Source organism: Brachionichthys hirsutus, chromosome 10 (assembly GCF_040956055.1).
Source record: "Brachionichthys hirsutus isolate HB-005 chromosome 10, CSIRO-AGI_Bhir_v1, whole genome shotgun sequence".
Classification (NCBI taxonomy): Eukaryota; Metazoa; Chordata; class Actinopteri; order Lophiiformes; family Brachionichthyidae; genus Brachionichthys; species Brachionichthys hirsutus.
The window spans coordinates 9,656,312-9,680,810 of record NC_090906.1 but is presented as its reverse complement, the minus strand read 5'-3'; the positions used below and the strand labels follow the sequence as shown (position 1 = coordinate 9,680,810).

The 24,499-nt window shown below is 43.5% G+C and overlaps 3 protein-coding genes across 3 annotated transcripts; 2 read left to right on the top strand and 1 right to left on the bottom strand.

The window, feature by feature from the left end:
* Positions 1-1,429: 1,429 nt before the first annotated feature.
* Positions 1,430-15,752, bottom strand: ophn1 (oligophrenin 1). The gene is made up of 24 exons (XM_068744168.1): positions 15,599-15,752; positions 15,179-15,274; positions 14,805-14,866; positions 13,880-13,951; positions 13,106-13,207; positions 12,910-13,020; positions 12,623-12,727; positions 12,386-12,515; positions 12,185-12,285; positions 12,010-12,101; positions 10,872-10,950; positions 9,189-9,222; positions 9,032-9,094; positions 8,460-8,534; positions 7,613-7,697; positions 7,398-7,456; positions 6,558-6,663; positions 6,292-6,451; positions 6,071-6,206; positions 5,544-5,847; positions 4,847-4,999; positions 3,339-3,389; positions 2,526-2,568; positions 1,430-2,444 (listed from the first exon to the last, which is right to left on the bottom strand). Exons 1-24 carry the CDS (start codon positions 15,750-15,752, stop codon positions 2,433-2,435), a joined length of 2,385 nt encoding a protein of 794 aa, XP_068600269.1. The 3' UTR covers positions 1,430-2,432.
* Positions 15,753-19,175: 3,423 nt separating this feature from the next.
* On the top strand, positions 19,176-20,704 carry gjb1a (gap junction protein beta 1a). Its single transcript, XM_068744457.1, has 2 exons — positions 19,176-19,203; positions 19,968-20,704. The coding sequence occupies exons 1-2, from the start codon at positions 19,176-19,178 to the stop codon at positions 20,702-20,704; spliced, it is 765 nt and encodes a 254-aa protein (XP_068600558.1).
* A 1,742-nt stretch (positions 20,705-22,446) lies between these two features.
* gja2 (gap junction protein, alpha 2) lies at positions 22,447-24,188 on the top strand. Its single transcript, XM_068744456.1, has 2 exons — positions 22,447-22,486; positions 22,700-24,188. The coding sequence occupies exon 2, from the start codon at positions 22,751-22,753 to the stop codon at positions 23,804-23,806; it is 1,056 nt and encodes a 351-aa protein (XP_068600557.1). The 5' UTR covers positions 22,447-22,486; positions 22,700-22,750; the 3' UTR covers positions 23,807-24,188.
* The last annotated feature ends 311 nt before the right edge of the window (positions 24,189-24,499 follow it).

Below are 24,499 nucleotides of genomic sequence, written 5' to 3'. Positions count from 1 at the left end.
ACTGCATATTAACCATGCTCCTTGTACATATTGATCAGTTCCATTTCTGTCTTGGTGTCCACACTTGAATTTTAAAGTTATCTCTGGTATGATTTCTACTTTTTTTTTGTGATGTGTTTTTCAAAAAGGTGTTAAGCTGCATAATCATCTTCTGAAGGCAAAATAAAAAAAATAATGCTGACCCTGACGATGGCCTAGTTTGTTTGAACGTTTTAAGCAAGTAACGGAACGCTGCTGTTTTAACTTTGAATAAGAAAAACATCTCGCCTGTTGACTGCTGGGATCGGCTCCAGCAAGAGCCGCGATCCGGTAACTGACAAAGCAGTTCAGAAGACGAATGAATATACAGTATATAAACTCGGAAATAGACACATTTTAATTACCAATTTGCTTAATTTGAATAAATGTTTAGTCTAAAATGGAAAGTTTCGTTTGGTACAAGTTGTGTATTCCAAAATGAAAGCATTATGTAACACACCAAATGTTTAATTCTACTTAGAGATTGAGTATATAGCGTGATTTCTACAATACTTTTTTTTTTGTGTGAAAGCTCACATTTGAGTCTTCTTGGCTTGCATTCTAATTAAACAAAGCTCAAGGTCACATGAACTGGCAGGATGGCGGCGCAGGAATTTCCACCAGTTACCCACGAGGGCCGCCCGACCACCAAATCCAACAGTTGTTAGGAATCGGAAGACATGTCGGTGTTTTGGGAATGAAACGGGCAGCAGAGAGAAGAAAAGGCTCCGACTGGCCGTCAAGGTTGGAATGTGGTGGGAGGAATGGGCGGCAAAATAAATGTGATGCTCGACCGCAAACATTTTGCAACACAATTGTGGATTTGTAATTAAATAATATGACGTATGGATATTTCACCCCCACACTTCACTAGAATACCAGGAACCTCCTTCCTGCCCTGATTGCTGGTGAAAAGTGATGAACGTCATGGAGACCATGGATTAATCTGGATCCAGTTATGATGAATGAGCAGGAGGGGGGGGGGGGGGACAAATGGAAACCCCGCTGCTATTTCAGAATGTGTTGATCAAATTTAATAACAAACATGAAAAATAATCTGCTCAAGCATATTCAGCTAATTAAATGTGTTTGTTTCGCAATTCACTCGGAATGGAAGTGATGTTTCAAGGCACTAGCTCAAAGGCTACAGTCGTGTTAGCATCAGAGGAAACTGTTCACAGTCACTATAAAAAATAAATATTGTCAATGTGACGCAGAGCTTGTGTGATTGATTTCAGCAGAGTCGGCACACTGACTGAGGAGAGACGACGCATCGTGCAATATAGGACACAAACCAAACATTAATCCAGAGCCCCTTTCTAAAAATAGTCACGAGTCATGGTTCCAATGGTCATTTTTTTTATTCTCTCTTTTGAAAACAAAGAACAACAAGAGATTTCAAGTTGTGTTATTTTTTTTAAAAAAGAACTAAATAATGAGAAAAATAAAAAAAAACTACCGGTAAGTAAAAGTTATTTTAAAAACAGGAAAAAAAATAAAAATTAAGTGCTATTGTCACAATAAATGTTTTAATCCCAACTACAATTTCAGGCAAACTTGGAGCCTTGCCTGTGAAACCTGATCTACAACAGGCAGTAAATGAATGAATGCAAGAGGAGAAGTCCTGGAATGTGAACCAGTCAATCTGTTTTGATAATAACTAAGAGTGTATCTTAGTGTACACTGGATTAACAGACTTTATACAACTTCCAACCACACTGGATTACTTTGCAGCAAAATGCTTTAGTAATGCCTCTTCAAAAGTTCGAATGTCATCACGTCTCAACAGAAATTCATTTTAAAATATTTTCTGAATGGATAAAAAAAAAAAAGCTTACACAGAAATACTGTAATTATTTGATAGATTTAGCTTAACATGAACTTCCCGTTTCAGTTTGGTGACCGAGCGTAACACAGTCCCTTTAATAATATCTAGTAGGTAATAGAGAAACACAGGCTTCACAGCTAAAATGAATAAATGGCTTACCGTCACCTGGATGACTGAGAATCGTCACAGAGAAATGAATAATAGTGAACCGTCCATTTAAGTCTAATCGTGCTCTTTGGGGAATCTATAATACAATGTTAAAAGCAGACCAGGAGGCACAGGGGGAAGCTGTCAACACTGGTTACAGCAGTTAGTTTCCGCCAATAAATTAGGAACTTTTTATTACCAAACTGCAGAATGTGCATGACACAAGGGGAGCATCAGTCCCGCTACCTTTGGAACGGTAACTCAGCACTGACACAATTGCTTTTCAAGATCTTTCATAAATCAGTTTCCTACTGCGTTGCCTTCCGACTTCAGGTTCTATGCAGAGCTGCTCCATCAGTCCATCAAACAAGATCAAGAGCGACTGAACGGTACCACCAGCTGGATGTGCACGCGGCAGCGCACAGAGTCCCGCGTCTCCTTAACTTAAATTCTGAGGAAACGTAACGTGTATGAACATCAAAAAACAAAAATAAAAACACAGAATAAAGTGTAAAGTCACCGTCATTCTTACCTCTTTTTTAACATTTGCCGCAGGTGGCGGAGAAGTTGGTGGACTAAATGAGATGAAAGAAAAATGAATGACATTTCCATTAAAGCTTTCAGCCCACCCAGAATCTGTTAAGGTAGTTAATGTATGATGTCACTGGTAAGGAATGCAGATAGGTCAGAGGCTGCAATAAATGCTGCCTCAGTGTTTCATACAAAGAAAAAAAAAAGTAACTTAAGAATGTTCGGGGGGGCTGCCCTTTGATTATTAGACCAATCTATCTTCCAAACATTCAAAAAAAATGTGTCTGCTACTAGTTTTTCCAGAACGTTCGCTGTGGAATAATAGTCGAAGGAGTTTTATAAATCAACGCGCCTATCATTCAAGATATATAGATGGTTATAAATAACAAAAAAAGATCAACTCCAAATTCTTCATCGCTGCTTGTGCAGCGAGGACATTGAGCTGTTCTGGCCAAACCATAAAAGAGCAGATGTGCATGTTTGCACCTCCATAGTTACCGTGAATCGTCACTAGGAGACGGCCATGTGCCAAACGGGAGACACCTGACAGGACATAATCACCGGTTTGCGTACGACTACCACGTGAGCGATTGAAGGAGAAACAAGTAAATGTTTGATGCATCGTAAAAGCACTCGTTTTATTTGCGGTCATCGACTCGATTTCATATTTGCCGTTGTTATTACAAATAATCAGATTATTTTTTATCTTCTGTTGTCTGACATTCTTTCTTGTACTGTAAAAACATGCACATCTGCTCAAAATCCAGAGGAGGAAGAGGAAGAAGAAGAACAACAACGAAAGTCTTTGACATACCTGACAATCTGCCTGGAGGCACTCTCAAAAAACTTGGCTTTAGAGGCGACGCTGCAGAGAAAGAAGATAAATGTTGGATTAACAGCTTTTCACAAAGAGATGGCACGAATGCATGTGGTGTTTTTAATCAACCTTTTTTTAAAAGGTCTAAGTTAAAGAAAAGCAAAGAAAGCACAGGTGTAACTAAAAACCAGGCAATGTGCTCCGTAGGGCTGAGAAGAATGGAAGCGATAATTATCGCGTCAAGTCTGCAACCTGTGGGCTCATCGATGCAGCAACAGCAATCACATACAACTCAGTTCCAAGAAGAATCCGGGATGCTGCGCAAGTAGAAACAGAATGAGATGATTTGCACAACACCCAATCCATGTAGTTAATTTTAAATAGCAGAAAAGACATGGGAAATGTGAAAATTGTGCCCCATTTTGAATTTGAGGTCGTCAACGGGTCTCGAAAAGCTGGGACGGTGGCGACACTGGCAACAAAAGACTGGAAAAGTTTTAAAACGATGAAAGAAGACGGTGCTGCATCAAAAACGCAATCCTTCGCTGCATCACAAATGACAGCTGAAATGTCGTCATCAGTGGATCCGAGGATGGACTGAGACAAAGTTGGAAACTGTCCTGTGTGTTTAAATGACTTCTGCTCTTTTTTGTTCAGTACGGAACAACGCATACAGGCTGTAGGGGACGATGCCTCCAGGTAAACGACGTCTCGCTCAGGGAATGCCTTATTTATTTCTGCTAGACGGTGCCAAACAACATTCTGCACATCATACTGAACGTGTCCAGGTGCCGACCTGACCGGCCTGCAAGTCCCTGCTTGTCACCCATTGAAAATGTCTGGGGAATGAAAATGAAATTGAAGCACATGAAGTATTATTTTCAATTAAATATTTGCAAATAATTATAATTGCATATCCTTCTTATATACATTGTAGATAGCATTTGGGGAACTCTATAGAACTTTAATGCAACAGATTGTCATAATGTCTTCATCCTGTTTGACATCCAATCTGATTTAAAACAGTACAAGTTTACAAAGTTACAGTTATAAGTCACCATATTCACTAACTTTTGTTAAAAAAAAAAGGTAATTCTGAATTTTATGCCTGGAATACGTCTCAATAAATTTGGAACGGGAGCAATAAAAGGACTGGGAAACTGATTAAAGCATTAAGCCTTTTAACTCAACTTAAGAAGTCAGAATCTGAATAAATAATGGAAATTCAGGCTGATTTTGGCTTTTATTATTGCTCTGATAGAGATTACACAACACCAAAATGACAAAACCAGTGAGTTGCACTGGAGGCTGCTCAGACACACTGCATCTGGACGTCTAACACCATCTGGCTGTTGCTTAATTTGAGCCCCTCTCTTGTTGTTTTTATTTAAAACAGCAGATCCACCATTTGTATATTTATTGGACACATTCGCTGTGCATTTGCATGCTTGACTATATTTTACGGAGATGGCGACAGATTTTTGCATCTCTGAGGGGAATCTTACAAGGATGTGGCCGCGTCCTCGCTCCCGGACGAAGTCGGCGTCTTAGTCGTCGTCGTCGGAAATCTGGAGGGGGGCTCAGGAGGCCTGACCGGGGGTCTGCAAATGGGGGCTTTTTCTACTGGCCTTGTTCTGGTTGGACCGTCAGAATCTCCTGAAACAGAAAAACAACACTAAAGCCAGAGCAGGTGGAATCCTGCTTGAATTGTCCATGTCAAGAATATACGAATGAAATCCGTGATGGTCTAAGAAACAACTTAGTGCAACCAGGGCTCCACTAGAAGCATAACTGCAACACCGATATGATTTTATGTTGATCAACGACTCCTATGTAACAAAGTTTTTATTTTTTAAATCAATGCTTAATTGTTTTTCTGAGAAATGAAATGGTGGAAATCCAGAAAAACATTAACGGACCAATAAATGCGAGGATGCAGCAGGTCCACTTATTGCAGTCAAAGAGCACCACGAGCGGCTCCATAATTAACTGTCCTTCATTAAAACTAGACTGTAAATGACTAAATGCATTAGTGAAGGAAAAAATAAAATAAAGCTCCTGGCAACAAAAAAGCTGGCTGACATTTCTACTTTTTCAAGCACATCTAAGCAAAACAGTTAAAATTTCAAATTAAATCTTATCAGTCCTTTCCTTTTTAATGAACATGAGCCAGTGTCCGATGCATAAAGGTCCATCAAATCCTCTTTGTTACCTGCCGTGGACTTAACAGCCCGTCTTCTGCTTTTGAAGGACAGCACTCTGCTCACATAGATTCCTGACTCCCCGTTTGCTGCTGGAGAAAATTCAAGTCTTTGCCTCCCATCGTCTACCCTCCCGACGTCAGAATCCGATTGCCCCTGACGGAGCGATGGCTTGGGCATCAGCGCTTGTCTCGGGGGAGGTTCTCTCGGGATGACAGGAGCTGAGGTGACAGATTTTGTCCGCTGCAGTGGGACGGGGCTCACTGCGTTTTCCCTCTCTGGGATGGAGACGTAGTTCTGGCCGTCTGTTAAGACGAAACACAACATTGGGTTAAATTTAACACAAGACATGGAGGACAAGCAGCAGGTACTCTGACAGAGAGGATGGAGACACGCCTCCTTACAGCGGGACGTCTAACTATATTAGACGTATCACAGTGGCATTAAAAAAGGACAAATGGGAGCTAAAATATTGAAAAGGAAAAAGAACTTATGGATAACGATGGCAATCATGAGGCTGATATTTACTCTGGGTGTGCTGAAGTTGAATTTGATAAACGCGAGGCGGTCGCTTGGAGATTGTAATGGGCTGCCGCTTTCTTGGCGGGACGCGTGGAGGGGGGACAGGCGGGGCGGAGCTGTCCTCTGGCTTATGGCTGAAGATCTGCGATTAGAAAAGATGCCGCTTAGCCACTAGTCCAGCGACATGCGCTTCCTACAATCCAGGAGATGAGCTTGAAAAAACACACCTTTGCGTGCTCCTCTATCAGAATCTCGGTAACAATATTTTGGAACTTGATATCCAACATGGCCGCCACGGTCTCTTCCTTCGCTCTCATCAGCGTGGGCCCAAAGATGACGGCCATGTTCGCAGGACTCATTCGGTTGTCTTCGCTGTGGCCGCACACGCTGCAAGTTCAGATTCGTGGGGAAAACAAAAGACACATCGTCTGAGCTTGTTTCAGAAAGAAAGAAAGAAAGGTCCCGCGGTACAAGATGGCGTGCGGTCGCATACGTGGCCAAGTGTTTAATGAGCAGCTCCAGCATCTCCCGATTCTTCTCTGGCAGCTTGTAGGTCAGCGAATGAATTTCACTCAGTCGGAAGTCCAGATTGTCTGACTCTGCGACACAAAAGCAAAACGCAAGGTCACCTAATGGAGGGATTTAAACGAACAACAAAAATGTTCTACAAAACTCCAGAACAGAACTCTTTGATCTTTGATCCGTGCATGTAGCCTGCTTTCAGCGAGGACTATTGATAAGAAACAGAAATGACGCAGAAGCGGAACAATGTGCAGCAACACGCTGCAGCAGCGCGAGACCAATAAAACCCGGCGAGGATCGTAACGCCGAGCTCGCATTTCAACCCGGCCACATTGCCATGAAACCGAAGACACGCACCAGTTGTCTTGTGGTAACATCCTGACAGAATGAGGCTGTTGCTATTAAAATCAACGTCTTCCGTTTACAATGATGTTATGTGGTGGATAAAAATAAACAGCCGATTTGGATCTCTGCAGGCCTCTTCCACACCGACCTTCCGGCGAATCCGTAGCCTCAGTGCACAGCAGCAAATGAGTGTGCACAAAGAGACCGCTTGCACACACGCACGCACCCACAAAGGCATGATTCTCGTCTAGAATAAAGCATGGGGACATGTACATGCCTGCAAATGGGAAAAATAGCTAAGAGTTGTAGACACTTTATAAACAAAGGAGTTTTAACACATTTTCAAAAATCCCCAATGCTGGGCTTTATTTGCTTCAACAGAAAATTGGGAACAAATTGGAATTTTTACGGAAACAGAAGTGTTAAAGCTCGGGGGCATTCCCCTTAGCCGATTCAAAAGCCTTACTTGCAGCAAAAATGAGGTCCCCGTGTAGACCGTACGTCATCAGAGGCTCCGACAGGCTCCTGGAGACAAAGAAAACACTGAAGACGGGCAAACATTTTTAATTCACGATTCACGATCAATTAATTCTAAGGAGAAACAGTCAAATAAAGACAACCATTCAGATGTTATCAATCCAATCAATGTCAGATGATGTGATGCTAATAGATCTGACGTACCTCAGGTAAAACTTCAAAGCACTTGTGATGGTTTTTTCTTCAAATTCGCTGCTGAGGAATTCGACATCTCCTGGGTTTGTTCGGTCTGCAGCAAAGTAAAGAAAGCATGTTGAAGCGTCTGTAATTATTACCCTGACTGATTGCAGTAAACTGGTTAGCTGGTACATGTATAAGTACATGATAAGTAACTTGGGGCCAGGTACTCTATATGGTTAGGAAATGAAAGGGAAGGAATAGCATAACCAAAGTCCTTTTTTCATACAAGATCTTTTCCGGATAAAAGAAACCTTGGCCGATTTGCATTTGGCGGCGTCCGTTTCAGGGAACGCGCTCTGGATGAATGTCTGGACACTTGATCAGAATGTCGGCTCTGTTCATCAACATTGAACTTTTCACATTGTGACAAGCAAAATCTTGTGAAAACGTATTTATGTTTTATTTGGTATTGAACACTAACACAGAGGCTGCACAATCCTACACAGTGACAGCTCAGCCTGGTCCATGCCCCTCCCCTACACAAAAATGATTGACATTCCACGCTAGATTTTGCATAACTCAAATAAAATCGTAAATTCTTTGCTCTGTTTTCGGTCTCCACGGATGAATCGGACAGATGGAGACAGACAGACAGCTTCCTGATGGAAACATCTGGCTCTTTGGTCGCTAAATGCTCTGGCGCATTCATCTGTGAGCAGGTCGAGCGCCGTGCGCCGGCGACCTGCCGAAATGTCTTTGTTGTTCGTGCACACAAGCTTCACAAAAGTTGTGGGACATGTTTATCAGCCGAAGTGAAGAAATACAATGGGCAGACAGATGTAGGGCTGCGTTCACAGGACGATTCCCTTACCGAAGAAGGCATTTAAAAGCTTTTGCACTTGGATGTTGCTGCCAACTGTTCTGTACACTCCCTCCTGTGTGAGTCCTGGAAACAAAAGAGGGGGAGGTGGGAGGAGAAAAGGGGAGTGTAACCTGGGCAAACAAAGAAGAGCAGAAATGCACCACACGCATTTCTTCAGAGCCTGCAGGAACAAAATGAAGATACAGATGTTCTTGCCTGCCTATGAATGTTTGGCTGAGCAGTACAGTTGTTGAGCAGTGATATCAGAGGCCCAATTACTCATCTAGAGTGTTTAATAATTGGCCTTATAGCAGAAGGCAAAATTATAGAATTAGCTGTATATAATTCAGAAAGGCAAAAACCTTATAAATGTGTAATAAAGATGATATTACAAATTAACACCTGTGCAATTTGAAATTGTTATGTGGTTTCAGACAACGAGAATGATGGTGAAGGGAGGAATTATCTTCTTTGAGAGATGACTGGAGCCATAAATATTCAACTCACGACTCAACTACGCCCCCCTGAGGGCAAATGGCAGAACTAAATACAGCTGGAAGAACCCTCGGAGGAACCTTTACCATATGTTTCAATGAAGTTGATGCACTTTCGCACAAACTTGAATCCAACATCATTTAGTTCCACTGTGGCATAAAGAAAGAAAAGGTGAAGACAACATGATCAGATTTAGCAGAAAATATTTTATTAACATTCCAAGGACGACGTTAACGGACTCACTTTCAGCTTGCTTGTGAATTGGAAGGTGATAGATCTGAAATGGAAAGAAGCATGAGGCATGACCAGTCGTGGATGTCCTCCCATCAATTTCATTGGCAGGCCTAGTGCAACTCTGAGGATGGTGCTGGAGGATGACACTGGGCTGGATGGGCATGAACGTTTTTTTGACTGCGATGCAGGGCCGAGTGAGCTGGAGGAAGAACTTCACCAATCTCACCGACTCTCATTCAAGCGCTCCTCAGCAACGCGAGCTTTTGTTATCACAGCTTATTGAAGCGTGACAAATCGTAAATCCGTGCAGAACGAATAACGATTTATTCTCGCCAGCTACTTTGACTTAAAAGATGAAAACATGCAAGCATTGTTTTAGTTTGTTGGCTGCAAAGCTGACGCAGCCTCCATCAGAGGAAAGAAATAAGTCTTTTTTCAATGTTTTTCCAATAGATAAAAAAAAACTTGCTTTCATTTCAGTGGCTGAAGAGGAATGGCCAAAATGTGTGTGCAAAAATGATTTTTCCTACATTTTAATGCGAGTGGAAAGTGCACGGCAGGGGTCCTTGAAGTGATCTTTAATGTTATTTTGGCACATACTGTGCATCTATGAATGTCAACCAATTCCAGGTTTGTAGTTTAGACAAATATGCTTGAGACAGAGACTTAAAGGCGTAAAACCATCGCAGTCTGGTTTTGCTTCCAGACAACGTTGTTTACAACCGGCAGGAAATGAAAAACATTTTGGAATATATGTATGAAAGCTGAAAAAAATGGCGAAACCAGCTATTGATTACCTTTCCTGATTGACATTCAGTCCTGCGGTTTACTCAAAATCAATGAGTGTGTGAAAGGGGAGTGGGATTGCCAGCGGCACTAGTGGAGAAAATACTTATGAACTCAAAAGATTAACAATAGTGTGAAGAAGAGACGCAAAGACATTGCTGGGTGGACCAGGTAGCAGCAGGCACAGACTCGTTGCACGCCGACGCTCGCATGCATCCATGGAAGCGCCACGATCAATGAGGGAAAGACGAACTGTATATTTCAGCTGTTCAAAAGGCTTAAGGGCCTTCAGAATCACATTAGCAATCATTCAGATTCTGAATTGATCATATTCCAGACAGAGAGCTCGGAGGCTCTGCAGACCTGGCAGCGCAGCGAACGCTTTGCTTGAGACTACTGGTTATGGAAATGTTCTTGTGAAATATTCACAATCGACAGAAATCGTGAGGGAAGTTGTGCAGGAAGTGGGCCCTGAAAATCACGCCTCCTGTCGTTTTCACATCCTCTAGTATTGACCATTTATTTGTTTCGCCCTCGACCAGCTGGCTCCCAACGCCACCGTGTGACCACGCCTGCCTCCCACCTGCCTGCTTAACAAGAATGCCATAATGGGGCTAATGATGCATTTGAACAATTAATGGAATGAATCTTAATTAAAAGGACATTTATAAGTGTCGTGCCAAATTGTAATTAATTACAAAAGAAAAAAAAACAGGCTTTGACTTGAAATGGAAACGGGAAGGGAGTCTGCACGGCAACCGGTAGCCAAGTCACCCCCCCCACGCCTTCCAGTAGCTATCTCCATATTGCATTGCAAATATTTTGGCAGCGCAGCAGTTTCCACCCAAAAAAAAAAAACATATCAAGCATAAAAATTATCCTCAGACAGATGAGAAACAAGCTCACAGGCTCCTTTCCGTCCATGGCCTCCATCCACAACTTCCTGTCTGCCTCCGAAAGAGCCTGGAAGGTGACGGCAGTATTTCTATGGAAACACATAAAATATGTCACAAAATGTTTAAGACAAAACAACGACTGACTGACGGCGCCGAGTATGAACGGGTGTGAATAAAAGAAGAGCGAAGTGACGAAATTCAACCCGCCTGCCACAGAAGCAACAAACACAACTGCCAAATGCTGCAGCTTGTAGGCTTTGGAATGAATTGTTAACAAAAGACAAGCGCGTGCTACGACTGCGCTACCAAACCATGAACTCCTGGACACGTCCGCCACGGTGCGTTTTATTAAACAAAGACAGGAAGGAGATATTGAAGTCGAAAATGCCGTTACGCATTTATCACAGCAAACGTCAAATTTGTTTTGTCAAGTTTTCAAAAAAAGTTTTTTTTTTTTGACTACTTAGGCACAGCCCAATCACATCTCAGCATAATCTTTAATAATTATACAGGTTTCAAATTTGTTTCTGCCATGTTAACAATATGATAATCTGCCGTGCTTTGTTTTAAAAAGCTCAAAATTGGGAACTCTTAAGATCAGAGGGACACATCGGCCCTGCAGGAGGGTTCTCTCTTCTCCTCCTCCCTCTCAGGAAGGTGAAAAAGGTCGGGCTCTCGGGGCGGGGGCAGGCCGGCCTGAAAACATCTCTAGCCGACATTACGACAGCGAACGCCTCATCATGTTGTTGTTCCAAGCGCACGCTGGCACAAATGGATCGCTCAACAGTCAGAGACACTTTGAAGCACTAATAATTAAAGCAGCTTGTAAACCTTTAAACCGCCCCGTCAACGCCGAGTATTTCATGACGGCGCAGCCTCTGGCTCGAGCGTCTAGGAAAATGCGTTTTGTGGCCTGAATGGCCTGCTAATATAAATATGAGCTTGCTGTGTTCCTCCCCCCCCAAAATCACGGGTTCGCCATCTGTTTCCGGAGCGCACCCATTGCTGAGGGCTTGTTTGGGCTACGGTCCATTTAGCCCTCACACTCCGTCCTTGTAAACCACCTGTTCACCTGTTTATCCCACAAGCCCCCCCCCCCGCCCGCGTCGCCTCATCTCACAGTGAATTCACATTTGTTTTGCGCTCACCTCTCGCTCGTCTCCACGTCGAAGCAGAAGCGCTTGTCTGTGGAGTCTGTCTTCCGGCGGACGCAGGATTTCAGAGTCAGCTGCGTGGGACCCTGCGGGGTGAAAGGCGCAGTTGGAACGATGGCGTCTGAGGATACGAGCTGGCATCCGACGCAGACAGGCACAAACTGAGCACCTGCTTGGTGGCAGGCTTCTGCTCACACGGCACCATCACCAGCTGTCGCTCCTCCTTGTGATACCTGCAGTAATATTTGACCCACGACACGCCCAGAGCCCCTGTTGGGACAAAAAGGCAGGGTAAGACTCCTCCGGGGGGGGGGGGGGGGGGAATCCAAGACGGACCTTTGAACTCCAAACAAACACCTGCTGCACTTACACTTCTCTTGACAGTACAGGTAGCCCTCCATCGGCAGAAAACGGTGCATCTTAGAGATCTGGGAGGGGTGTTTCATCCTTTTCATCAGCTCCTCCATCTCCTCGCGAGTGCTCTCGTAGTGGTTTCGGGTCTGCAGGTAAAAAAAAAAATGAGACGGCACTCTGAAAGCCTCCGAGCGTCTGATTAAAGGGTACAAAACCTCTAATGGCTTCATGAAAGGCTGGCGGCAGCACTCACATTCTGCAAGCTGAGCTGCAGCCCTTGCTTGTAAGGCATGAAGTCCTGAGTCATCTCCACCGTCAGGTTGTTGAGCGTCAGGATGCTATGAAGGAACGCCAGCACCTGAAGAACCACGGCGCAAACGGCATTTTAGGGTTTTTCTTAGCAGCCGGAATAAACGAAACAGTTTGGGTGAACGCTAAAGAGCAGATGATCAAGATGCGTTTTCAGTCTTTTTCTTCGTGACTTGTGCGTTTCCTCATTCTCACGGTGGGGGAAGGGAAAGATCGGGAGGCCTCACTCACAGGTTCCACCACGTCGAACTTCTTCCTGTCCTGCACCTGATGGATCTGGTAGACGTACTCCAAGGAGGATTCATAGAAGGTCACTTGCTCTTTGTCGAGGAGTTCATCAGCCTGCAGGGGGGGCGGGGGGAGACGTTTCAGACAGCAGCCTTTGTGTGGCAATCAGCTCAACTGAAGAATGCTCCTCGTCCCTCACCTCTTGAAGCTGGGTCTCTTTCTTCTTGGCAGAAAGGTTCAGGTGTTTTTCCACTTGGGAGTAATATTTCTCACTTTCTTTCTCAAACTTCTTTCTCTTCTCCTGCATGACAGATATGTTTATCAAGAAAAGGTATTAATCAAGTTCGCTAAAAGTAGACCCAACATTCACATTAGAAACGCCATGCAAGAAGGTAAGGCTGGATTTTTGGGACAATATTTCTACTAAAGTACTGTCACAAGTAAAGTATCAGACGGATGGTGGAAAATCTGCCACTGCATTTGGGAAATTATGACTGCCAACGGGAAATTTATTTTACTTACAATTAGTGAATTAACATCCATTTGAACACCAGCTCATCAAAAATAATTACCGATTTCAAAATTGGCCACAGTGGATGGCTTTTCAGAAAAATAAATAAATAAAATAAGTAAAACTATTTGGAAAAATATGCTTTAACAATCCCAATTCCAAATAATATCAATAAATAAAATAAAGGCCCTACGTTTACACCCCTGTTACCAATGACCAACAATAGCAAAGTGATAAGACACCGTTTCCTGGTGATTTAGAAAAAATCCTCGACAAACGCTTGTGCTGTTGCACGTTTAACGTTTCACACCTTCGTGCAACAGAAGTCAATTTGAGGAAGTGGCTCAAACTTCCTGTCTTCTCTGCGTGAGGAAGGTGTTCTGTGTTCTAAAAATATCGGACCACACACTCGATCGGCGCTTCTTGGACTGGCCTTAGCTACGCGGCGACGGACAGACTCACTTTTGTTACTCCTATTTGCTCCTTTCTGAACTTCTCCAAGGGCTTGATGAGCAGATCGGAGGCGTTCTGAACCTGCAAGGGCAAACACGGAGCGGTTGTAACCCTAACAGACACCAGTATGGAGTACTGCCATATACATGAGTCAGCGTTTTAAATGACAAATACGTGTGTAGATTAATAGAAGTATCAATAGAACACAAATGCGTAGAAACTTCCCTGGTGAATGAGCGAGCTATATTCCACTAAAGTGTGCAGATGTGCTATTCGTTTAATGAATGCTCAGCTCGTCTCTTTGTTTTTAGAAGCACCCTTTGTTCGCTTGTAAAAAAAAATAGTCCCTAGGTCACCTCATATTTTCAGATCTGTATGCAGAAGATCTGGTCTAACCAGAACCGCTGCTCCTTATGTCTTTTCATAATTACATGTGCAACAAAAAAATCCTAATAAAATTTTAATTTAAAAAGAAATGCTGCTCTGCGCTGAAGTCTTTGTAGCTTTGAAAAAGACGAAATGCATGAACGCTCCTGTACACAACAAAATAAAATATAAAAAAAATAAAGATACAGCTATGATAGTAACAGCAGAAATAATCAGACTGGATAAAATGGAATTCGTTCAATAAAAGGGGAAAGAGCAAGAAGTGGAAAATAATAATAAAATAATGGACAGCATTTTGCGTAACACACACACACACACACACACACACACACACACTCACAATAACGTGAACCAAGCAGAAAGGTACTCTGAGCTCATGCCTTCCTTCACCAAGGTCAAACATTCCCTTTTAACTTTCCCATCGGTCCCTGAATGCACCAAAGATGGGTTAACCTGCAGCGTAGGCGATGTCAATGTGCTTTAGAATAACTCGTGAGGGCTGCAGAGTTAGCGTGCAGAGTTAGCGTGCAGGAAGCTGATAACCCACCAGCATCATCCTGTCATGCTCAACTTCCTGCAGGAGTCCAGCAAACTCCTGGAACGACTGAGCTGCAGGGGGGGGGACAAAAAGATGACAACCAGAATGAAGACTTTGCACATCCTTATCTTGGCCGTCTGACGCAGAAAACACATTTGGAAGGATTATTATTATTTCATTTTTTTTAAAGGACACATCCTGTTTAGCTACCATTAAGATCTAAATATATAAATTATCTCGTTAATCCATCTTTAAGGAGAACCAGAAAGTGCTGACGTAGTTTTGGTTATCTCTGCTGGCGGAAGCGATGACGGGTCACGCACGTTTTCTGCTCCGTGCGAGTTTACAAATCCACGTCGGGGAGCGCATGTGCAGCCTCTTACCGATGTTAATCTCATCATCAGTCAGGGAGTCCCCGATGATCTCAAACTGGAACAGGCCGAGCGTCTGGGAAAACCTCTTCACTGCCAGAGAATAGCCTGTAATAAAAACACAACGATAAATACAACTTAAAGATAGTTATTAACCCGACAGCAGACCGGAAGTGACCTAAAGACGGCCGTCCTGGCTCAGGTTTCAACTTCCGCCTAATCATTTTAAACGTTTTTACTTTGATAAAACGTCGTGCACAGGTGTGCGTTTGGGAGAGGAGACAGATGTTGTGCGCGCTGGGATCAAACGGAGCTCGTCATCCTGCACATCTGCATCAGATCCGCGGCCTCGTTAGGGAGGAGAGCCCCCCCCCCCCCAGCCTCGATATATCCACACGTGTCTTGCTGTAAAGCAGCGGGGGGGGGGCTCACCCTTGATGGCGTTGATCACGCTGTTGCCGTCTTTGATCAGCTCTTTGAGGAACTTGCTGGTCCTCTCCAGCTCCAGCTCGTTGCTCTTCAGCGCCTCTCTGAAGTCCGGACTGTCCAGGTAGCAGTCGCTGAACTCCAGGGGAGGATGGCCCATCTTCCGAACCGAACCGAGCCGAGCCGCGGGCTTCAGACAATGGAGGCTTGTTCTGGTGAGCCGGGCAGCCTATCTGCCCAGAGGCGCAGGAGCCATGTCGGCCGGGGGGGGGGGGCGAACGAGGCGCCGTTTAGCTGAGCCTCTCCTCCGCTCGTCCGAACCGCCGTTTAGACGGAAATTCAAATGAGTTCTGGACCTTCTGAGACGTTTTCCTCGTTGCAGCGTCGATATTCGAGGAGAGGCCGGTCACTCTCGCCGGAGCGTCCCATTCCGAATTATTCCACACTTTTGGGATCGACACTTCGGTCCGTTGTGGAGGTCTGAAAACGGGTTTAACTGTTTGTTAACACTATGCGAGGAAACTGTGTAATAAAAAAAAACCTTGTGTTTCGTCAGACAGAGGTTACAGATCATTAAGTCGGATATTTATCCGTGGAAGAGCAAGATAAAGCTAAACAGGACGCGACTGTGTGGGGAGCCCCTGTCTAAACTTCCCTCTCCACGCCCAGCAGGTTCTTAAAGGGGCAGCACAGCTCGGGTGACGCCTTCAAGGCCCGTCGGAATCTTTTTTTTAGCTTAAAATAGAAGTGGAATTCAACATCGTGTTACCCCAACCATGATAATTACACTATAATACTACATAGAGAAACAAGAGGCCTGGAATTCTGAAAAAAAGCATATATATATTCTATAATGTACAGTACTATACAATTTCTGATTTTAGAATTTTCTTCATTTTGTTTTCATGTGACCCAATCAGTATGTTTACATTATATAGTTGATTTATAATATATATAATTATATATAATTGGATATGACTCCATGGAAATTATATTTCTCAATTCAAGAGAAAGTGTGAAAAATATTTCTAAATATTCTCCTCTTTCTGGATCTGTACCAAAATGTTATGGTTCCCTCCTGGTATGTGCTCTATCTCTTCAAAATATGACTGGATGGAGGATGAAGAAATATGTCCAATACCTTTTGCACAATCCCACCTATTATGAGACCGACACACATGAAAGAAAAGATTACTGCCTTGGTGAAAGTGATGAGACGCATTTCTGGCCTTTTCTCTTCTAAAATAAAGGCTCGGCTTGGTTTCATTTGTGTTTATCCTTTATGAAAAACAATTTAAGGACAGACACACCTGTGAATACCCACAGATATGTGTGTCCAACCACGTGATCCTGGGACACGTAGCAGCTGCGTTGTTACTGGGTGTGTTCCCATTTAGTTTGAGTCGGTGTCTCTTTAAAGCACACAACAAAAGTAATCCTACAACATATTTGAACTTTATACACCAACGTTACTGTGAAGTAATATAGTAATAATAATAAAAAAGTAAGATTACTTGAACTAATATCTTAGTTATCTTAAACCTCTTTAAGCGTTAACATATACATGTGCGTAAAGATCAATCAAAACTCAACAGAATTTGTATTTCTGTCACAGTCATCCTCCCACAGTCCATATGAAACGGTGACTCGACATTACACCGAGGTGTGAATGGCTGTTTGTCTTTCTGTGGCCTTGTGATTAACTGCCGTCTCGTCCAGGATGTACCACGCCTCTCACCTGGGATCACCTCCAGCCAACCTGCAGCTCTGCTTGGGATCCCAGTTACAGATCCCAGATGGATGGATGGATGGATGGATGCCTCTGTTCAGTGAGGTCTTTCCCATATTTCTGTACAGTACTATTTGCATTAAACGATTTGGATGTTTCTAATGTGTGTTTTCTATTATTAAATACAAATAAGAATAGATCATTTGCAAATGCTTGGTGGTATTGAGTAAAAAAAAAAAATGATAACCTGCAGGTGGCGCCCTTCAGCCGGCCCTGGATGCAGGCTGAAACAGCTCCCTGCAAATTAAACGTGCAGCAGCAGGCCTTCATTTCCAAACAGAAAGCATGTCAGAGAAGTGACAGAACAGGTCGTGAGGGACAGGGAGTCATCTGTTTGATCTGTTCGCTGTTAACGGCCCTCTGACACCCAGCAGAAACTATTAAAACCGTTCAATCAACAATATGTGCATCTGCCTTTCCTCCCAAAGCAGAGTAGTCCCTGGAATGTCAGTGGGTTGACAAGATTTTGTAGCTGCGGTTTGATTAATTTAGGAAAACTGAAAGACTCTGACATTTAAGATGACATTTAACTGCGATTCAATAGAAGCAGGAGCTGCTATTCTAATAATAATGATGATTCTAATCTTTACCTCAAAGGAGGTTATGTTTTTGACGGTGTTTGTCTGTTTGTTAGCAGGATTATGGAAAAACCACTTGATGGAAAAAAAAATTGAAGATGGGTCTAAATTTTGAGAGCAATCCGGATGATCCGTGTCTCTGGGACTTTGTTGTAGAAAAAGTCGTTATTACAAAATGCAAGGCAAAAAGGTTATTCAGTCAAACACAACAAAATAAACACAAATGCTTAATCCCACAGAAAAACATCAAATAGATTGATTTAACAGTGGCATTCACATAGAAGACGAGATGAGACTGATTGCTATCATCGTAAATGCTCTCCCTCTTATCTTTAGATTTCATGGGTCATCCTTTGTTTGGGACCTTTAGCTTTTTACGGCGTATTGCGTCAAAACCGTCCTCCACTTCCTCTGCAGAACACAGCACAATGAGGGTGAGAGGACACGCGCTGTCCCCACACAGATTCCTCAGCTGGACTGAAGTTAAAACATTTGATCTGAATTGTAAAGCTGTTTGTTTGGCCGCCGTAAATGAAGCTATTGTGTGCAAATATTGCAGACAGAAGCATATGACCTCTCCAGTGCAGGGCAGTGGCTAGTGTGAGAAATCATTAGCGATGCAAAGACTTGGTGCTCTGATACTCTTGTTTGCGGTCGAAGACTGAAAAAGATAAAAAATAATTCTGCTGATGTTGATGCTTCAGCTGAAGGTGAGTCTGCTTCGTTTCTAATTCTGATGTCAGATCAGCTGAGAGCAATAATAGATGTTCAGCTGGTTAGGCTCGGGGATCCTCTAGTGTTTTGCCTGAAGCTGGCAATAACAATATTTAAATATTCCTTAACAAAGACTATATAATATAGAGTTAAGCCTACAGATAAGGTTGAACCCTGCAGCAAACACATTTTCTAAGAAATGTAATGAATGTATTTTTTCCCTTGTGGTGATCATGAAACCAAATAACATCTAGAAGGAAGACGACTCCTGATTTATTGCACGTTAAGTCACGTTTGGACCGTGATTGCTTCCCTGTTAATATTTAGAGGGAATCACAGATGCCCAATTTGCATGCCACACTGTGTCGAATTGTGTAAGCGTGTCACATGGTGCCAGACCAAGTGACCTGCGTGCTGTAGAGAGGCTGAACGCCTTCTTCTTCCTCTGGATTCACGTCCATGTCAAGCCAGAGGGTCTGCGCTGTCCTCCAAGCTGCCTCCCATGCCTCTTACACCTCCTGCTGCGAAGGGTAACAGCCGTGATATTTACGCTGGGCTGCAAATTAATACTTGTTGGAGACAGAAGGCAACCGATAATAATCAGCGCAGAGGAGAAAAACCATTTTGGATGATTTTAAGAAATAGAAATTGATTTTCTTAAGAGATTGAATGAAAAAGTAGAAGCTGAAAAGGTGAATATTCTTGGACTGAATTGTCCGACCTGCACAGGTACTGCATTAGTGGATTATTTCTAAATACTATATACTGTTTCATTCATTTTAAGTCTCTGGTCATTTCAAGACAATATTGATGAACCACAAGGATGGGAATCAAACTGGCATCATTTTTACTCATTAGCAGCAGTAATCACTTGTTCATCAATAAGCAATAGCTAAAATCAATTATTTATTATATTATAATCCATCAATGTGACAATTATGTTCTGAATTATTCCTTTAATTTAAAATGTAGAATCCACACGTCCATCCGGTAACATATTTGTTGATCACTTTTTCTGTCTGATCTATTGTGCAAAACATACGGATTTTTTTCACAAGACAAAGAAGAAGCAAATCTTCAGAAGTGAATAGAAATCAATAATTTGGGTTTTTTTTTTAAAAAAAAAGGTCTTGTGATCATTCCATCATCAAAATACCAGTTTGAATGTCCTACCATTAAAGGTGCTATTTTTTAAAGCCCATGTCTGTGGCTCCTCCCATTCAACGTACCAGTAACCACATCAATCAGCATCAATGTCATTTGTTTTCAGTGCTTTTTAACTTTCCCCCCTCAGACCCGGAACCTAAGATGAACTGGGCATCATTCTACGCCGTCATCAGCGGCGTGAACAGACACTCCACAGGCATCGGTCGCATATGGCTTTCTGTCCTGTTCATCTTCCGCATCCTGGTTCTGGTGGTTGCGGCTGAGAGCGTTTGGGGTGATGAGAAATCTGGCTTCACCTGCAACACCCAGCAGCCCGGCTGCAGCAGCGTGTGCTACGACCACTTCTTCCCAATCTCCCACATTCGCCTCTGGGCTCTCCAGCTCATCCTGGTCTCCACTCCGGCCCTGCTGGTGGCCATGCACGTGGCCCACCGTCGCCACGTCGACAAAAGGCTCTACAAAATGTCAGGGCGGACCAACCCCAAAGACCTGGAGCAGATAAAGACCCAGAAGGTGAAGATCTCAGGGGCTCTCTGGTGGACATACGTCATCAGCCTGCTGTTTCGGATCCTCTTTGAGATCACCTTCATGTATCTTTTTTACATGATCTATCCTGGTTACAAGATGATCCGGCTGGTGAAATGTGACTCGTACCCCTGTCCCAACACGGTGGACTGCTTCGTGTCCAGGCCCACAGAGAAGACTGTCTTCACGGTATTCATGCTGGCTGTGTCAGGGGTTTGCATTCTGCTCAACATCGCAGAGGTGGTCTTCCTGGTGGGGAAGGCCTGCAGTAAGCATCTGCAGAATGTTGGCGACTTCAGTGTCGGGTCCTGGATCCAACTTAAACTCTGCTCGTACTAACAAAACACATTCCTGCACAGCAGGACGTATAGGCGTACAGATCCAGGTAACAAGGCGTCCATTTATCATGTGATTCAGGTACATGGGATCCAGTCTGCTGTCGGCCACAGACAGACAAGGTGAGGATTTAATCTCAGAGACAATACATAATAAAACAGCTAGATGTTCAGGCAGATTAAACATTGAAATAACATTTTATCATTTCATTATAGGCTTTAGTTGTGCTTGCTCTGATGTTTTATGAAGGTTTTTGTTCTTGAAATAAATACATGTAAACATGAAATGTCCCTTCTTGTTAAATGCTATTTAAAATCCACTCATTTTGTCAGAAAGTTGTGCAGAAAAGATGATATTTTAGCTTTTTCATATTCATGATTGAATGTGATCATCATATGATGTTGTGTTTTGGCCTAACTGACTTTGAGTCTCATAAAGCAGAGGATATTTTAAAGCTGTTATCAGAGAAATGTTTAACTAACACATGGAAAACGTGTTGCATTTCCTCCATGGTAACTGATACGGTGTTTAACACTCAATCTTTACTTCGTCAGTTGAAAAGATTCTTCTTTTAGCTCAAAGAACATAGAAAACTTGAAGCCTAAACCCTTTAAAAAAAAAAGTCCTTTAAATGTATTTGTTTTGAAGCTGGATATTTATATACTGTCTATAAACAGCTAAATAAAATCAGAGTTTCTGTAACAGTGTATTTTTTTTTCTCTCCAAATCCAAAGTTTCTCATATCGTCCAATGTGACTTGAAAAGTGAATTAAAAAAACCTCACTTCAAGCAATGTCCAGTATATACTGCACATAATGACATAGAAACGGCTGTAAGCTACAGCAGAGGAGCTGCAGTTTGTTTCAGCTTTGAGTTGGTGCAGAGAAAGAACTCCACTTCCCCTCTGCAGAGTCCGTCGCTCCTCCAGACAGTCAAGGGTCAGATCGCTGCCACTCCCTGTGAATTATATTTAGAGCCCACTGACATATAAGCCCAACCTGCAACCGCACTGGGCACACAAGGTGCCACTCAGTTGAACCCCCCCTTAAGCAAGGGGTGGTTGCTACGATGCTTCCGTCTGTGCTCATGCTGGGACCATGCAGTCTGTATAGGTGTGGTGGTTTGTTAGAAGCTGTGTATCGATCCGTTTAGCGTGGGAGGACAGCAGGAGAAGTTTAATTTGGCGCGGGAGCCCGATCAGCGCTTCAGAAGGAGATGGTGCGTTCACACCGAAGAACCTCAGACACCCACTGACCTTCAATCTGCTGCAGGAGATGAACACAATCAGGTATGTCTTCCTGATTGAACAATACTATTATTTTAAATGTCTAATTTGATCATCAAAAATCAGTGTATATTATGTCTATTTTTTTACGACTGAAATCCAGGCTGCATTATACTTCCCAGAGTTCTTCCCATACTTCCCAGAGTTCCCGTCGTGTTTTCACACAAGTCTTTCTGACAGTGCACGACTTCATAGCCGCATCATGTAATGCTTTCCTGTCATTCTCCCCACAACAGATGACTTCTCCCTTTTCCCAAAGGACAAGCACACGTCTTTAAAAAGTCAGTTTTCGCTATGTTGCAATCAACAGGCACCGAACACTAAACTGGAAACCTAACTCTGGAGTCGGGCAGCACTGTTCTGGGTTCTGTGTCACAAGATCCAGCCCGACGCAGAGTGTCTCTGCACCAAGCTCCGGGGTCTTTCCCTCACACAGGAGGCATTTCATTCGTCCAGTCGTTCTAACACACAACCTTTGGGAATACAATTATTGTCTATTGGTGAGTTGCCTGTAGGTTTTGTGGAAAATAGACAACCATATTTATGCTAAGAATATCATGAGAGTGCAGAACATTCACCAAAAAAAAAAGCTTCAGAGTATTTTAGATTAAGTCTCTGCTAGTGACGAGGCCATTGTGTGCCAAATTACTTTATGTCATCTAAGTCAGAACAAGCTCTCTTTGAATGTAATATGTTTTTGCCTCCTCTTGCAGGTGTCTCCTCTGGTTTTCTGGATAAAGCCGAGTCTATAGTTACACTCCGGTATGGCGGACTGGAACTTGTTGGGGAAGCTCCTGGAGAGCGCCCAGGAACACTCCACCGTTGTTGGCAAAGTCTGGCTGACTGTGCTGTTCATCTTCCGGATCCTGGTGCTGGGAGCCGCCGCTGAGAAGGTGTGGGGCGACGAGCAGTCTGGCTTCACGTGCGACACCAAGCAGCCCGGCTGCCAGAACGTCTGCTATGACAAGACCTTCCCCATTTCTCACATCCGCTTCTGGGTGATGCAGATCATCTTTGTGTCCACGCCAACGCTCATTTACCTGGGTCACATACTTCATCTGGTTCGCATGGAGGAAAAAGTGAAGCAGAAAGAGAAGGAGCTTGCCACCCAGATTGAAAAGCAGCAGCAGTTACTCGGCAACAAGGCCAAGAGACCCCCAGTTAAAGACAACCAGGGCCATGTGCGTTTGCAAGGCACGCTGCTGCGAACGTACGTCTTCAACATCATCTTCAAGACCCTGTTTGAAGTGGGCTTTATCATAGCTCAGTATTTCCTGTACGGGTTTGAGCTCAAGGCGATGTACACCTGCGACCGCTGGCCTTGTCCCAATATGGTGAACTGCTACATATCTCGGCCCACGGAGAAGACGATCTTCATCCTCTTCATGCTCGCTGTGGCCTGCATGTCCCTGCTGCTTAACCTGGTGGAGATGTACCATCTGGGTTTCACAAAATGCCACCAGGGTCTCCGTTACAGACGCTCACGCGCCGCAAGAGGCGCATCCAGAGCCGGAACCGAGCCGGCCACGCCCTTTGTTCCCAACTATAATTTCTTTTCTAGAAACCCTGACCCTTTCCCCGTTGAATCAAAGTACAAAATGGTCGAGCCGAACTCCGCGTACAGTCCCTACAGCAGCAAGGTGGCTTACAAGCAGAACAGAGACAACATGGCTGTGGAGAGGAAGGAAAAAGCAGAGGAAGAGGATAGGAGGAAGACGCCGAGCCCTGAGATTCCTGAGATTGTTGAAAATCTGCGCAGAAACAGTCAGTCAAGCAAGCAGAGCAGTAATAAGAGCAGGCTGGACGACCTGAGGATCTAGACACGTGAAGATTTTGCTTGGAGAGTGTCGTGAGCCAGTTGTGACCAGTTCATTTCTCTTTAGTGGAACAATATCTCTAAATGTTCTCGACAAATTTAAATGCCATTTTATAGAACGTCAGACCATCAAGCTGTAAATCCAGGAGATTTTTTGCAGCCATGTCAGATGTTTGCTCTGTGCATTCCTCAACTTGATAAGGACAACTCCAAGAGGACATTAAGCAACATTCAACAGCTTCATAATTCATCATGCATTGAGCATTTGTTTTACAGCAATATTTGAATGTCATACTTTTCTGGATTTTCTAAAAAAAAATACTGCAATCATCTACGTATCGTCTTATTTGGAACTGAATAATTTGATTAAAATGCTGTGCAACAAACGAGTGGTCTGCTCTGTATTAATTTTGCAATATCAATAATGTGATGTGATTTGTGATGTTTAGTGCTTTGATGTCGGTGTTGATGCTGCTATGAATCAAATTGACCGTTGTCTCGGTCCATCGCTCTTGTTTCTTTTTCTTCTTATTCCTGTGCAGTCGTCCTCCTGACTGCCTGGTTTCCACCAGCTGCAGCAAAGACGCACAGACTGCGTCTGGTGTGGATGAGTCCATCTCCAAAACTGGTGAAAGAGCAATGCTTCAAGGTCCGTCTGACTGCTGCTATAAATAGATCTCGTGCACAGGACGAGAGT

Bases quoted from the DNA above. Each gene is read 5' to 3' on its own strand.
- gjb1a (XM_068744457.1), top strand. From the start codon at position 19,176: ATGCCTCTTACACCTCCTGCTGCGAAGG. The intron at 19,204-19,967 runs GTAACAGCCGTG...TTCCCCCCTCAG, and splicing joins TACACCTCCTGCTGCGAAGG to ACCCGGAACCTAAGATGAAC.
- ophn1 (XM_068744168.1), bottom strand. From the start codon at position 15,752: ATGGGCCATCCTCCCCTGGAGTTCAGCGACTGCTACCTGGACAGTCCG. The intron at 13,021-13,105 runs GTGAGGGACGAG...CCCCCCCTGCAG, and splicing joins AAGAGACCCAGCTTCAAGAG to GCTGATGAACTCCTCGACAA. The intron at 3,390-4,846 runs GTAAGATTCCCC...CTTTCTCTGCAG, and splicing joins GAGGACGCGGCCACATCCTT to CGTCGCCTCTAAAGCCAAGT.
- gja2 (XM_068744456.1), top strand. From the start codon at position 22,751: ATGGCGGACTGGAACTTGTTGGGGAAGCTCCTGGAGAGCGCCCAGGAA.